Below are 16,977 nucleotides of genomic sequence, written 5' to 3' on the forward strand. Positions count from 1 at the left end.
CAGCTCCATCTCACTTCAGATCTGTTTCTATTCATGTTTCATACTTATACCTGAAAAGTGTTGTGAGACATATATGCTGTGTGTATGATGTCATATATATGTAACATCATAGACCATGATATATATGTGAAATATTTGTTATCAGGCTTCTTTTTGCTGGTTTTTGCATTTTCAATATGCCTGTAAACACCAGCAATTTTAGAGTACTTCCATTAACATGTATTAGTAATTTATTAACATAAGTGTAGTTTTTTAGTATGGCGGTTAATTACAATTACAGTGCATATATCAACCTGGGTTCATTATTGAACACCAGCAAAATCTGAAAGAATCAGAATTCAGTTTCTTTATTCCTGCTGATTAATTCCTGTTATGATTTATTTTTTGTTATTTGTTATTTCTATTTTTTTTTGTACAACATTAGTTCTGATTTGCATTTCCTCAAAAACTATTTGCAACAACTTGGTAAAAAGATGGAGCAACTGAGCGAGAGCACCGGCTGCTGTCAACTATAGAGATGAAGAGGTGATTTTCTTTTATTATGAAATGGGCACATCGTCGTTTTTCTCATCTCCTCCCTTCTCCTCTGTTGTCGCCTCCCTCTCTCCATCCTGTGCTGTGTTTTAATACTACATTAACTTACAAACCTTGTACAAAAAGTTGAAAAAAACAAAAACAAAAAACGAAACAAAGTGGATTAGTAAAGCTGTTTAAAATCTATGGACTGACACTTGTTTGAAGCGTTAGTGTCCAGAAGTTGGCAGGAAAATAAGGGAAGCAGGATGTTAGCTGTTCAATAACTGACACTACAGTACAGTACACATAGTGTGGGTAATTATTCTACCTTGCACACACACACGCAGCCAAATATACACACACACGCACACACAACTAACCTTCGCTGTCTCTCTCATACCCTTCGGTGAGGCAGTAAATGAAAGCTGATAGCCTACTTGCCATCAGGTATTTAGCACGGCTTAGCACATTTTCAAGAGCCATGGACCCTCTGTGGATCAAACTGTCCTCAACTACTGGTTTTGAAGTTGCATCATGGGCACTAATAAATGTACACCGTCTGTGTCCGACTCTGTACCCAGCCACCAGAGAAACCGAGAGAGAAAGAGAAGGAAGTTTAAGCAATCTGTGATTAAGGCAGTCTCATAAATATTGCAGAGAGGTTTTTGGCCCCTGTTTTGGAGATAGACCGCCACAACAGTCTTGAGTTCCTAGCTCTTACTAACGGCTGCTTCCTATCCCCACAGATTACAGAGCAGACGGGGTGGATATGAATAGAAATGGCAAAAGAAAATCTGAGTATGATGCCACAATGTTCGATCCGTGAAGGAAAAAATATCCCATCAAAAACAACATCGAGCAGTAATCCTCTTTGGAAGAAAAGGTCATATTTGGTTTGTGTATCAGTCCTCCACGCAATGAATAATCTTTTACAGGGACCCTAAATAAAATAGGAGAAAAAAAAGAAAGAAAAAAAGCACAGCTCAGGGCAATTTAATTAAGAAATGAAAGTAAAGTAGAAGCCTATATCTAATTTGTCCACTGAAGTTAGTGCTAGGGGCTTTTTAAGCGACGTGCAGAGACGAGGATAGACAAAGGTCCCACTTACAGAAGCTTAACTCTGTCTCACTTAATTGAGTTCATTCCAAGATACAGAAAAAAGTCAAAGCAGATACATACATATTAGCTGGACATAGGAGATGTGGCTCCCTCACTGTCTTCAGATGAGTTCGGCTTCCTTGCAGCCTCCACGTTGCGAGTTCAAGCAGTTTTTAAAATCTGCCAACATGGCAATCCTTATGTACTGTACCCTTTACAGTGCCTCCAATTACTGTGCTCAGGGCTTCAAGCACCCACTAGACCTTTATCAGAGCTTTACATCCCTCCCTATACAATCCCTCACACCCACTCCTGCATGGAGCGCTTGCAGTACAGTATGTGGCGCTGCGTGCTCTTCCTCCTGAACTGGAAAACAGTGTAGAGGAGGACCATCATGCACAGCGCCAAGACACAGGGGATGGCGATGGCCACGGCCTTCTCCGTTCCCCCAGCGCTGTCCAGTTTGATGACCACGTCCACATCACCGTTGTCGTAGTGGCGCTCCTCCGCCACCGGGGGGCTCCAGTCCCAGTCGGGGTCTGCGGGGAGGCCGTCGCAGCCCATGAAGTCCCTCAGGATGGACCTTGGGTAGCTAGGCTCCACACGGAGAAGCTGGTTGTTGAACTTCCAGTATTCCTTTCCCTTGTAAAAGTAGGTGAAGCCTGGATAGAAGTATGACAGGACACACAGTTACTCATAAACACACATTATACAAACAAAGGCAGCAGATATTCTCTAGTTGTTTGCTACACGATAGTAGAATAACATCAGTCTGCTAATTAACAAATATGCTACACACTGCTTTAAACATTTACACTGGTCAACTTCCACTTTTCCTACTTTAATGTTGTTTAATTCAGGACTTAATGGTGACACAAACAGCAACACCCTGTGAAAAATATGAGTTTTAGTATCTAGCAATACATCATCCAATCTGACTAACTAGTTTAACTAGAGTCCATACCGTTGGCCTTATCCACAAAAGCCCCCTGTGGAGAGTCAGGGATGCCTTTCCAGATGGTGATGGGTTTGGGATAACCTGGGTCCATGGTCCTCATATCCTCATTGTACCTCCAGTATCTACAACAGGACAGACAGAGCAGTCAGTACAGGTGTTTACTGTTAATGAGTTGTGTTCAATCATTGATATGAACACACAACTTGATAGTTTAGACAAATATAATATGTCATCACGACACTGTGTTGACATTTGGGGAGATTTAAACACAAGACGGGTTCAAACTAAATTGCATAGTAACCAAGACAGTGGATACTATTTTGTCAATTTTACACTTTTAGAAAAGTCTACTGAGCTTTGTAAAACAGCGTGGGGAAAATCTCTATCAAATCTATACAGCTTGATATTATAGGAGCCAGCAATTATTTGTAGTGGAAGGCATTAAAACAACAATCTTCAATGCCTATCTGACCATGTAATGATCAGCAACTGACTGAATTCACATGACCAGTGGCAGAAAACAATCAATTATCTATACTCTATTTATCTACCACGTACATTTGTCTCAGAGATTTCTTTGATTTATGTCTTCTTCTCACACACTGGTGCCCACACACACATAAATCCTGATACACAATGTCTTAAAAAAAAAAAAAATGGCACAAACACACCGGCCCATTAGAAAGGGAAAGGGAGACAAAACGACAACGGACAGCAGCAGGTCGGGGGATGACAGTATCAAGCACTTTGTCAGCTTCCACCACAGGGTCATTTGACCTCTGAGGCTATGATTTATCATGACAGCTGAACAAACATGTGAGTCACACTGACATACTTGCAACGCACATGGACAAACAGCAGATTCTCAGATTTTTGAAAGACTTTGTTTCAAATCACCACCACCTGCAGGTATCTAGACTGTAATAAATCAATACATGTGCACAAATCTATACAAATACTTCACTTCAAAAAGACTTCTCCGAAGTGAGATAATCGGGATTACAAACACTGGGGCGTAGCCAATTGCGTTCCAATTAGCAGCACTGTCAGCTGCTAAAGAGACAATCGGTTGTCTCAAAGCAACATGTGACAGCTTGCACAGCTTTGAGGAGGGGGAATTATTTAAATTATTTATGCCAAAATTAAAGATGCATTGATCCACACACCTGCGAAACTGCGTAACATCTCATGGGTAACAGTCCCAAAAAACGTTAAATCCTCCAAACACGGACAAACGTGGCATCAACAGAGAGGATCAGAAGTGAAGATGCTGACAAACACTTTTTTTTCCTCTTTTGTCTCACTTGAATGATTGAATCTGTCATTTGGGCAGAACATAGTTTATTTAATAGAGATTTCAGCCATCACTGATCCTCATGCACTTGTTTTTAATTCCACTTCTGCCCGATTGCTCGACAACTTCATAACAGTGCTATAACTCGTTCCACACAGACCTGTCTCCTTTGAAGAAGTAGGTTTTGGCCACGTCCTCCCACCACACAGCTGTCTCGATACTCTGAGTGGGCATGCCGCTCCCGAACAGTGAGATGTCCTGAGGGTACGAAGGCTGGAGAATCGTGTCCTTGAAGACCCAGAAACGGTTTCCTAAAATACACACACACCATGGTTAGGGACAGTCAGGGCTCTGGGACAAAGACATTATCATAAAGATGACCTCAAAAATTGCACAGGACAAAACACTGCCAGCTCTCAGCTCATTCAACCCCTATGTGTGGATTTTTTTTTCAGGCCTGTGAGTTTATTTATCTCTATTCATGTGATTTCAAAGGTCAGATGTAGCACCTCATTTTCAAAATACCTTCACAGAAAAAAAAATCTATGCAGTGTTATCTATAATACAATAAACAGCAAGATGATGCTCTGAAGGCAACTCCACTGAGACTTGTTGTTTTGAGTTTTATTGAAGCTATTGTTGCATTTAATTCAGTTTGATCATAAGTGCCTGAGGCAGAGTGAGGAGAGATGCTGTGGTGGTGTGCTTGCAGTAAGTAGCTAGGCCTGCGTACACACACATATACACACACACGCACGCACGCACGCACACACACACACACACACACACACACACACACACACACACACACACACACACACACACACGCACACACACACACACACACACACGCACACACACACACACACGCACACACACACACACAGTTAAGTCCCCATGTGAGAATAAATAAGGCATGAGGCACTCTGATCCCACTGGGTGACAGATGTCATGTTAATCTGCCTGATGGACGGATGTCTGTACCGGACAAGCACCCGCTCTGTTATCGTACAGACCGCAAAACAACCTCACAGTCACAGTCACAGTCACCCAGTTGACTACTATGAATGCATAAGTGATGGCAGTATGCAATAAAAATAATTTATTTCACTGTCCTGGTCATAAACAATAGAGGATTACTCTCTTTTTCAGTGATGCTTGCTATCTACAGTATTCAGCGCTAACCGTAGAGGGTGCAAGAGTGAAGGAAAAATAGTTGCTTACATCACCTATTTTCTTTGTGTTTTGGCCAAATCTGTTGCATGCATTTCTTTAACATCTGCACAGCTTTTTTTAAATTTATTTATTTTATTTATTTATTTTAATGTTTATTTAACAGGGACGATACATACAACATTGCCACAAAGAATGAAAAATGCGATGCATACAAGACGTCTAGCTTCAGCTAATTTGCAGTCTTTGTCCCTGGTCAGGCTAAAGAAGGATAAAAGATACTGAATACCGTTACAATAAGTGCAATAATACAAATACAGTGAATAATACAGTGAATAGATATCATGAGTAAATAAACACAGCTACAAAATTTAGATTAAGAAATTGCACAGATTAAATACATTAAACATTAGTAAAATGCTGTATTGACAGTGACTTCACTGGGAGAAGTTAATGTTCACATTTCTGCTGCTGCTTAAGCCAATGTTTAGATCTAGCACTAAACATCTTTAATTCTGTTTGGGATTTGATTTCTGGTGGTAAAGAATTCCATAGGTGTGTACCCAGCACTGAAAGGGATGATTGACCAAATGTTGTCCTGCATCTTCAAATTTTACAGTTTTGCTTGCTCATGCTCCTTGTCGTTGTCCCACAGTTGTCTGACTTAGTAAAAATCTGTGACATCGCTTGTGGGGCCAGTCCATTGACACACTTAAAAACAACTTTCAAAAAAGAGAATTTTATAAAATTGGAAAAAGATAACAAATTATACTTCTCAATGATTTTACAATGGTGCCACTTTTGTGGCTTCTGATCTAAAATGTTTAAAGCTTGTTTGTGGAGTGAGAATAAAGGTCTAGTTGCTGTGTCAGTGGCCTGGCCCCAGGCAGTGATGCAGTAGGACAAATGTGAAAGGACCAGATAGCATGCAGGTATAAATGAGCTGCCCTGAAAGAGAGACAGGACCTGATGAGTCTGAAACAGTTCAGCCTAGTTTTTACAGTTTTAGACAGCTTCTTTATATGTGCTTCAAACTTAAGTTGAGGATCTAGAGTTACACCTAAATATTTAAACTCATTTACCACTTCAATTTCTTTACTATCAATAGTGATGTGAAATTTCTCTAAGGCTTTCTTTCTTATTGAGACGCACATTGATACCGTTTTTTTGTGATTAAGTGTTAAGTGATTCCTTTGTAGCCATTCTGAAACAGTAACCATCTGCCTGTTTAAGATATCTGAGGCTTGACAGGGATTCTTTGCTGAGACATAAAACACTGTGTCATCAGCATACATCTGACATTCAGTGTTTGTGCAAATGGTAGGTAAATCATTTATGTATAAGCAAAAAAGAATAGGACCTAAAACTGATCCCTGTGGCAGACCAGTCTTACTGTTCAGAGGAGATGTTTTCACATTCTGTATTATTCTGTTTTCACATTCTGTATTATTATTTTAAAAACCGTGTATTGTTGCCTTGTGTTTGCCACTGCATTGTTATATTCCATGGCATTTTATGTGTGTCAGTCTGTCAGTCTGTGAAATGCCATTAAACTTTTGGCAGAAATCACCTATAGTAAGTGCTCTCACAAGCGCATCCTAATGTGTAAAAAAACAAAACAAACATTGGTCCATAAAGACGTAGCAGTAAAAAACAAAAAACACAGAGGAGTTTTAAATAATAATACATTCACTTTCAGAGATTTAAAAAAAAAATCATATTTTTCATTACCTTTGAAAAAGACAAATTTCCCTTCACTATTTTCATAGACAGCATCAATTTTGGAAGGCAAGCCCCTCCAGAAGGAGTTGATCTGCATCGGGTAGCCAGGAACTACTGAGTTATCCCGGACCCTCCAGAACCACTGGTCCTGTGTCAGGAGATAAAGATCCATCACCATCACCATCACCATCGTTGTTTACTGATTTGAATATTGTTTTTTGGGACACTATAACACTTGTTATTTATTTTATATGTATTTTCTTTTCTCTTTGTTTAATATGATCAAAATAAAGAATAATCAAAATCAAAACCAAAATCACCATCATCATCATCATGAGCTACTTTAAAACCTTTACCTTGAACACAAAGAGCTCCTGGCGGAGGATGGCCAGGGTGTTGAAGCCTCCATCACAGATGTTGGGTACGGAGTTGGGGTTGGAGGGCTTGGCCCCCTGTGGCGGGCGGTGGGGTCTGGCATGGCGGTCATGCTTGCGGGGGTCCGAGGGAGGGTGGAAGCGAGGCGGTGGGACCGTGGGTGGGGGCCTGGTGGGCTGCGGTGCTCTGTCTGGTGGACCTTAAAAGAAAACAACATACAATCTCTTATCCTCCTTCCATACTGTTCCTGTTTACACTGTTTTGACCATTGGACAATGATTTGGCCTCCTTGGACAACTGTTAGCTGACTCACGTTGTTTTGAAAATGAATTTTGGCTGGCCTGTTTTAAAGCTGACAAATGTTTGTTGCATTCAGCCAGTATGACTGATGCTGCAGCATTTGTAATTATGACTAAGCTACTTCAGAGCTCCAGGGAGGTGTTGTGGCTAAAGTGTTGTTTCAAACTGTTTTCTAACTACAGGAGATCCAGAAAAGAGTTACTTTGCTCTTCCATAAAACATCTGATGTTCAAAGAGCGACTGGTGTGAGAAGCAGAGGCTTACCATAGATTTTCTGGATGCCCTGTAGGTCATCGTGAGGTAGTTTGAAGTTCTCTGTGTCCATGTACTGGTAGAAAGGAGCCATGATAGCAGTGGGGTCGTTGGAGTGCTCCAGACCGAGGGCATGGCCAAGCTCGTGAACCGCCACCAAGAACAGGTCGTTACCTGGAGAGGGGAAGACGGGAACTGTGTTGAGAGTGCAAACACACACACACAAGTGTTGGTAGATACAGGAGAAGAATGAGTGTGACAATATGTTTGGTTAAATGCAGGAAACACACATCATAGTTACAAGTACACATTGAAACTGCACAGGAAATTCAGGTGCAATTTACACATTTATACAATGGGCATCTGTACTGGATATCCTACACTGTAAATGTTTGTTTTTTTTCCCGCTAAGTCCCACTGTAGCTGTGCTCATGATTAAAATGTGTTGCAGGATTTAGTGCAAGATCTGATTTATACCATTGTAGAGTGAATGGCTACAGACTGTTGACTGGACATAGTATTTTGTGCTCTAGTAACCTTTTATATCACTCTCTTTATAGACAAGCCATCAAACGTTATTGACAAATACCCGGTTGATTAATCAACAGTGAAAATAATCATTACAGCCCTATGATCCAGAGTTAACCTCCACTGGTGCAATGTAGTGCAAGTAAGGATTACTGAAGGTAGACTGCCAAGCATGAGCACTTTCTCCCTTTTGCTTTATAAGAGAAGATAAGCCACATGTGAGCCACAGCGAGCAGCGAGCAGAGGGACACACACTCACGTTGCTGCCCAGGGCACCAGAGCACAATGAAAACACAAACACGCATTCAAACACATATACACTGAACACGTACAAATGTCGGCCCAGCGCAGGCAAACATTGAGCATTTCATATCACGATCACACAAATGGAAAAAAAGTAAAAAAATAAAATAAAAAAAAGTCACGGTCAGTGTCTATGGTCAGCACTCAGCTCTTAGTGTCAACCAGATTTAGAAAGAAGTACAGCGTTTACGTACAGCTTCTGACTGAAGCTGTCCCCAGGAGATTGTTGCCCTTTAAAACATGATATCCACTCCTGCCAGCAGCGCTGCACAGAACAACTACTGACCCTCAGCCAGCAGCAAAAAGGTTACACCTCCCCTTCCCCCATTTATCTCGCACAACCAGCGTCCTCCACCTAACCGATACTCTCCCCATAAGGACTCCCAGGGGACAGGCCGGAGCTACCATTAGCGCACATGTCAACATGCAACATTTACAATTACACCACTGTGAAAGCACATTAAAGGTTGCACAGCTTTCCAGACCCATGAGCTGAGACAGGAGCTTTTCAGAATGAGCCTTCACATGGATAACCATGGGACACTGCGCAAGGCTGAACATGGATTTGACTTGGGAGTCTAAGACATTCGCCATTGGAGAACGAGAACAAAAGAGAGACGGGCAGGGAAGCTGATGGGTGGCAAGTAGTTTCCCAGAACAAACGAGCTGTAACCATCCTCTCACACCAATTGGGGGGTGGGGGGGTGGGGGGGGGGGGGGGGGGGGGGGGGGGGTGGGGGGGGTAGGATCTAAACATATGGCACATGGGTGTGCGTGTACATATGCCCATGTATGAAACATGTAGCCTACGTTACATGTAGGTTCATGTTTACTCATATGCCATATGTTTAGGTGTATACATAAATATAGACGTGACACATACAGTATGGTGACACGATATCGATAAGGTAACCCTAAGTAACGAAACGTAAAATATGACATAACATGATACAAAACATAATGTAACGTAACATAAAGGTAACGTAACATAACATAACGTAATGATAACGTAATGTAATGTAACGTAGCGTAACGTAACGTAACGTAACGTAACGTAACGTAACGTAACGTAATGTAACATAACAACAACATAACGTAATAACTTAACGTAACATAACGTAACATGACATAAGGTATGTTACATTTTGTTATGTTATGTTATGTTATGTTATGTTATGTTATGTTATGTTATGTTATGTTACCTTTATCATGTAATGGTATGGGTGTTGTTCTGGTAGTTATATGTAGACCTCTTTTGAGGCACACTGAGCCACATCACATTCACTTATACAGAATAATAGCCATAATCATGTGCCAGCAACCAATGTCTTAAAATAGCAGGGCTTTCTATCCTGTCATCTGAAGAGCTTATTATGCAGGGGGAAAAAAACACATCAAAATCCTGACAGATGGGGTGATGCGTATTTACAGAGCAGAGCCATCAAAGACATCTCTGCATTTTTTGTTTTTGGTTAAGCATCCTTCATACCCTGCCCCGTGATACCATCTCTGTCCTATTGCCCTGCTGCCTGGCCATCTGTTTTTCCATTATTTGCTTTCCATCAGTCCTTATCTTTCTTTCTTGATGATTGGCTCTGTTTTTTCTTTTTTCTTTTTTTTTTTCTTTTTTCACTTCCTCCACACCCTTTACATTTTTACCTCATTGTCATTGTCAGCACTCAGCAACCTTTCATTCTCTTCTTCCTTGTCTTTTAGTCTAATCTCTAGTTTTCTTGGCTCTTCCTCACTGTATCCTTTCCTTACTTCTCCTTCACTCGCTCCCTTATTGGCGTCACCTGCTCCTATCGCCACCATCTTTTCTCGCCCTCCGTATTTACACCCATGTCTTGTCATCCACTTACCATCATGGTTGGGGTTCCCTAGGGTCCAGGGCTCATCTGAGTCAAAGTGTGTGTCCCCTCCTATGCCCGGGCCGGGGAAATAGGCATGGGCGAGGAATCCCCCCTCCCCGTCAAAGGGTGAGCTGTCGCCATGAAAACCCGAAGCGAAGATGATGGTGATGTCAACGTCACGCCTGCCGGTCTCCAGGGCGCTGTATGGAACGGCCTCGAAGCGTAAGGGAGTCACACCCTGCCACACGTCAAACGCCCGCCGAATGGCATCATGAGTCTCCCTGGCGCCCACCTTTGGCGTGACATTTTTTATGCTGTAGGAAGAAAAAACAAGTGAACCAAGTGAGCAGGTTTGTGAAAGATTGAGATTATCAGGCTGAGAAAATGCTTGGCTGCAAGTATTTGTTTACACACCATTCGTAACAGTAAGAGACGTGAATGCGACTATACTACATAGGCTACTACATCAAACCTGTGCTTTGTTGTCCCATTAATTTCAAGTGAACTTTTTTATTTTTATTTTTTCAAAATGAGGTGGCACCAAAAGAAAAAAAAGAAAAAAGTTTCACTTGACACAACTATTTCAAGCCCGGCAGCTTTCACTGAACTTTTAACACAGCAGTCGTTATCAGTGGCTGGCAGGCAGTGAGGAATGGGAAATCTTCTCCCTTCCTCTCCACTCATTTTCATGAATAAAGTGCAGTCAGCAGCAGCACTGGCTCAGCACTGATTGACATTCCATTAGGAGAGGTGGCTCGTCAATTCAAATTCGGGGAGGAAGGAAGGATTTGAATAAATTGACAGTGTTATCGTCTATTACTGCTGTAACCTGTCAATTTGCAGTTGTGCCAGGGACCCGGCGTTTATCGGTTCTCCTCAGAACCTATTAAAAGCTGGAGCTTAATCAGGCGAGATAAGATGAGAGTTTGAATATTTCTGCTGAGATTACGGACAATTTACTCTCAGGATTTTCAAACAATTTCGTATGGGGCGAGAGGAAAGCTTTCAATTTTCATGCTACTCAGCTGAAATTGTTTGTTTTGTTTTATGAAACAGAGGAGAGTACATTGACGAGGGTTAAAAGAAAAACAGCCTGATCCCATTTTTCATTTTGCCAGCGAGCTATTTATACGCTGGAAAACAAACATACTCACAGCACACATGGGCAAATTTATGTGTTAATCTATGTGTTTCTGGATGTGTGATTGTGACTATATTTGTGTATGTGTGTGCTCCCACATATGTGACGTACTTGGGCAGTCTCTATGACAACACAAAGCATGTGATCCCAGGAGGACAGGAGAGCTGAGAAAATTAACACTGCCACATCTGAACCCTACAATGAGAGCTGCTGAACTCAATAGTCGCTATGACAACTGCCTCCACTGTCTCTCACCTGTAGGTGATGTGTGTACGCTGCCACCTCTGTCCTGTCAGCGCGTATCTCCGTGTCCGTGACCTAGAAGCACTTTTAAATTTGTCCGGAACGCCACAGCGAGGCTTTTGCATCCAACTTGAAGAGGAAGAAGAACAAAAAGGGAAAGGGAAGAGAGAAGAAGATATTCAGTATGTCTATTTTCTGACAGGTGCCACATCATCCAAGCAGCAGCATTAGGGAGTGTTGTGCAAAAACTACTACACTACACTACTGACTACTTTCCTCATTCATACCACATCGGGTTATCACGGGTACAACACGCACACGCACAACACATAGGCAAAACATGGATTCTCACCTCAGCGTGATATCACTGCATCATCATGCAAAATGAGAAGAGGGAAAAGGGTTAAAACCTGCACCTTTCAGGCGAGGTGGTGGGGGAGTGAAATAAACATCTCTGTGTCTGTTCTTCACTAATTCATTGAAATATTGATAGCCATTCCTCCTGCATTTTAAATGAATGAGGGGAGCATTTTGCATTAATGTAACATCAGCAAAGCCTGGTGGAAATGCATGTGCACTTCAGCTCGCACATCCGCGGCACGTGTGTGTATATACTCACTCCTTGGTTTTCTCATCCAGTGTCCCTGTGACATTGAGACCGTAGACGCGCTGCATGGCAGCGATGGCTGAGTGCATGGTTTGTGCCGAGCGCAGGACAGACATTCCCGGTTCTGTGCGGGGAAGGTAGCCATACCTCTGTAGCCATCCCTGTGAGGGGGAAGAAGGGAACAGATTCTGGCCTTGATACTGTGGCTATTTTAAGACTTGATTCTTTGCCTGTGTTTGAAAACTCACAGTCCAGAGAATCAGGGAGGAACAGTATGAAAAGGGACTGAGAGATCGCACATGGAAGAAAAAAAAACACATATGTCAACTGAGCATTGTGTGCAATACATCAAAAGCGGATAAGAATGAGACTTTTCTCTTCGTAACTCGCTATTGGCTGCAGATATGAACTTGAATCTCCATTATTTTGATTATCATGAAACTATTTCAACACTGTCTTGTTTAATAACTGTACTTCATGCTGGGTGGTTGTCTTGTGCAAACACAGACCACAGATATTCCTCCACAATGGAGTGCCTTGCTCAAGGCCACCACAACCCCAGCTGGGGACAGCGTATATGGTTTGTTTAGTTACCTTTTTCCAGTAAATCAAATCTGCTGGCAGTGACAAAAAACTGGGTAGGGTGAACTGGCAAGATCCCAGAAACAATCCTACTTCTTTAATCTCTCGTCCACTGCCAAGCCCAGAATAAAAATCAATATGAATATGGCTGCGCATCATTCATTTTGCATCTCACAAGAGGCTGTGAGATGACTAACAATTGCTACAATATTTTTTCATTATTGCAGGAACTGAGATTGAGCTGCTGTCGTGTTTACATTTAACAGCACCGTGTGGCTGGCATGGAGAAGCCTCTGATTGCATGTAAATAGTCCATAGTTTGCTTGGATTGTCAACCAAGCTGTGACAAGGTTTGGGTTTGAATCCACGGCTTGTTAACCTTAGTCAGAGTTTGTGTGTCTTGCAGCTGCCGGCCAGTGTAGGTGTGCAGGACTGTGGCCCTGCATCCTCATGCCTCACAAAGGAACAGAGAGCAGCTCAACACTGAGGAGAGAGGTGAGAGCGGGCGTCATCCAGGGGTCACTGCCACTCAGTCCTGATGCTGAGGGTCCACGAGGTGCCCACGCTGCCCACCACAGCTGCCTGCACGCCACAAACAGCTGCCATGCCTCCCTGTCGCTACACAGCCTATGAGAAATGCTCCAGCTAGCTAATCTGTCCGTCCCTCCCTCATCCCCCCCACCGCCCCCCCACCTCTGCTGCCTCTATCCCTCTTTCTGCTGAGCTAAACGCCTTGTTTATCCCCCCTTTTCCCTCTTTCCTGTGGGTGTGTTTCCTGTGTGTGTGTTGTGTTTGTTCAAACGGCACACATCTCAGAGAGATATCAGGCAGATTTCAGTGAGCCATAAAATTGAATAATGATGTGTATGTGTGACTGAAAGCCTCAGCATTTAATTTCTTCAGACTGGTGGGAGGGGAGCCTGTGGTGAGGATGGAAATGACATCAATTAATAAGGTACAAAAAAAGCAAATCCTATTATGCAACTTGTGTCTGCAAATGTTTAATCTCCCCCCTCCAACACTATGATGCTGCCAAAAGCATGCCTGACTTTATGTTGGCCTGCTACTAACTATATGACAACCTAATGCTGTAGGGCATCTCTGTTGAAACAAGACCACTCTACGTGCAATCATATCTGGGTTGCACATCGGGGGGATCAGTGGGCTGGATCAGCTCGGCTCATGCACCGCAGTGCAATAACCTCAAATGAGCATCCTTCTGTTTCATTGAACCCTTACAAATGAGGAATGTGCGATATTTTCTCCGTTCAGTACGTGAGCTGTCCTGATAGGCTCACAATGTCTCTATGTTCTGCGTGATGGTAGCCTAATGGTGTGCCCACGGATGGAGTGAGGAGGAAGAGTCAGTATATATAAATATATATATAGCATATATATATATACATATATAATGTAGTATACTGTATGTGTGTGTGTGTGTGTGTTTTTCCAAGCCGAGGCAGATTATGTGGAGGAGATAGCACGGTCATTTATGATAAACCGGGGAGGGAAGGCCATTTATCTTACCTCAACGCTGAACTGATGATGCTCCTCTCCGGACACGGCACACGAAATCCAAAGCAAAAAATGCAAGCAGAAAGCTGCCGCGTAAAAGCAATCCGATGGTTTTCTTTTACTGGAGGATACTAAGGTCATAATGACCTGTTTTTCCCGAGTGTTTATTAGAAGAAGCCGCCCGTCCGCTTTGGCTCTTGTGTCAAATGAAAACCATCAGGCGAGCTGTCAAGGCAGATTCAGATGAGAACGAGAAAAGGACCCCGCGTTTTATATATATATAAATATATATAAAAAAATAAAAAATAAATCCCCGACGGTGGCATAAAAATGTTCCGATGTCAAGCAGAGATAACGCTGCATGTTAGACCCGCTGCCCTCGCCATTCTTATTTACATCAGGGGCTACATCTATCCAGCAGCATCAATGGCCATGTACAGTACCCAATCTGCGCAAGATAGGCTCCCTCCCGACTCGACGCCTGCGCTTTGATTTCTCACACAGCGCAGCGCCGCTTGGCAGCATCCTGAGAGCTGCCCTGCACAGTGCATGGCAGATGAAATATCATTCTTCACAACTGCCCCGTGCGTTTGATTCTTACACTTTGCAGACCACCGGCTTTGTAGCGAACATGTGCAAGATAATAGACTTTTAAATTCATTATAGTAAACAAAAGGCATCCAGATGAGACTGATGCAGCCTGCATTCCTCTGCTGATGCTTTGATAAGAAGACCAAGCTAAATGATTGCTATATGTGATCTGACAACACTGGATAATAGCCATGAAGAGGGAAAAAAAATAGCCTAGATATTCGGGAATAGTTGATAAATCAATCAATTATCCAATCATCATCACCATTAGTCTGCAAGTGGGGGCTAAATGCACTAGCAGGACATCAGGGCACACAAACAGTGCATTAGCCTCATTATTCTCCCTTATCTCAAAATATTTGTCCCACAATTTACCCACATCTGTGCTCTGCAGACCCAGAACAGACGACCTGACATTTATAGCGCCCACAGCTCTTTTCTAGCCCAGATAGTAAGGTCCACAACAAGCTGCCTCGAGCAAACTAGCCACGAGATGGCGGTGTTTCATTGAAGAAAACGCCCCCCAGCTATTTGCTTGCAAACCCTCTGAGGACACAGGAGACACTCAGGAACCTGAATCCACATCACACGAACTAATGAGCCGAGAAATTGATCTGAGATTGATTCAATATGACAGGAGTGTTATAAATTGATAACATATGACAGATAAAGGAACATCCTCCATCCGTCCTTCTATGATCAAATTATTATGTTGAGGAGGCATAAAGGAAATGTGTGTGTTTGTGTCTGTGTGTGTGTGTGTGGGTGTGTGGGGGGGGTGCAGCAACTCCTTCCTCTGGCAAGAGTGAAACCATGTGCAGGGAAATCTACATTGTAGATGATTACATGAGATCTCAGTCCTTCGGTCAGTTGGACAAGAGAGAAATCTTGGATTTCATGTGCCAAGCTGACACATTTAGGCTTTGCACTTTTTCTCAGTGACCACAATCCAGTGCAAAATGTGCTCCGGTCAGTTTTCTGATCCTCTTTATTCAGATTGTGCATGACTCATGCAGCTAGTCAAGCTCTCTCATCGCTGATTTGAATGAGCCTGCCCCCCCCCCCCCCCCCCCCCCCCCCCCCCCTTCCACATTCACACTTTTACAGGAAGAGCGCCATGGCACCAGCCTTGGGAATGCAGACCTTCAACCCAACTGTAGCTCAGCCAGCACCAAACCCCTTCAGTGTACACTGGCAATCAATTTCCCATGACCCAAATTGACCGCATCGGTGGCTACAAAGAATGGTTTCTTAATAGTGGACTGTTCAAATGTCACTAAAAATAAGATGCACCTACAGGAAAGACTGGAGAGAACCTGCAAAACTCTTCAAACAGGAAGGTGGATGGTACATCTTCTCAAGTATTGTAGTGCAATTATGAAATATCGGCTCTTTTCTGGTTTCTGATACTCCACATTGCTACTCCACTATAACTCACACATGCTGACATGGTACCTTTTACTTACTTTTTTATCAAATAAATTATGATGTATTCCTATACGCTAGGATAAGTCAAGACATTATTGGTCCCTGGGGGGAAATTCTCAGGCCGCGCCCATCAGTATAAAGACAGAAAAATCTGCTGAAGCAGCAACATCAAAGTGATGTATACATTAATACATCAATAATTATAATGCAATAACTTTGAACTGGGCCATTATACTGTCACCAATGGTTTGTAAGATGTAGTTTGATGCTAATACTTTAACTTTCTGAAAACCCTTTCTATATATTCTCATTTTATTGACTAGCATTAGTGCATTTATACAGTATGTGTGTGTATGTACAGTCCCTTTCCCCCTATTTGCATTTCCATTTTATGTTGGAAGTCACTACTGACTTTGATAAGTGTTGTATACATTAACTTCATACACTATTATTATGTGCTTGCCACGCCACACACAGAAATCTTTACCTGTGAAATCT

At 42.6% G+C, this 16,977-nt stretch overlaps 1 protein-coding gene across 1 annotated transcript; it reads right to left on the minus strand.

Moving 5' to 3' along the window:
* Positions 1-1,914: 1,914 nt before the first annotated feature.
* On the minus strand, positions 1,915-14,601 carry mmp16b (matrix metallopeptidase 16b (membrane-inserted); the record flags this gene model as incomplete). Its single annotated transcript, XM_083990869.1, has 10 exons — positions 1,915-2,276; positions 2,579-2,694; positions 4,027-4,177; positions 6,771-6,909; positions 7,118-7,335; positions 7,701-7,862; positions 10,382-10,686; positions 11,769-11,885; positions 12,376-12,524; positions 14,473-14,601. The coding sequence occupies 10 exons, from the start codon at positions 14,599-14,601 to the stop codon at positions 1,915-1,917; spliced, it is 1,848 nt and encodes a 615-aa protein (XP_083846995.1).
* Between the last annotated feature and the right edge of the window lie 2,376 nt (positions 14,602-16,977).

This window comes from Trachurus trachurus, assembly GCF_905171665.1.
Source record: "Trachurus trachurus genome assembly, chromosome: 17".
Lineage (NCBI taxonomy): Eukaryota > Metazoa > Chordata > Actinopteri > Carangiformes > Carangidae > Trachurus > Trachurus trachurus.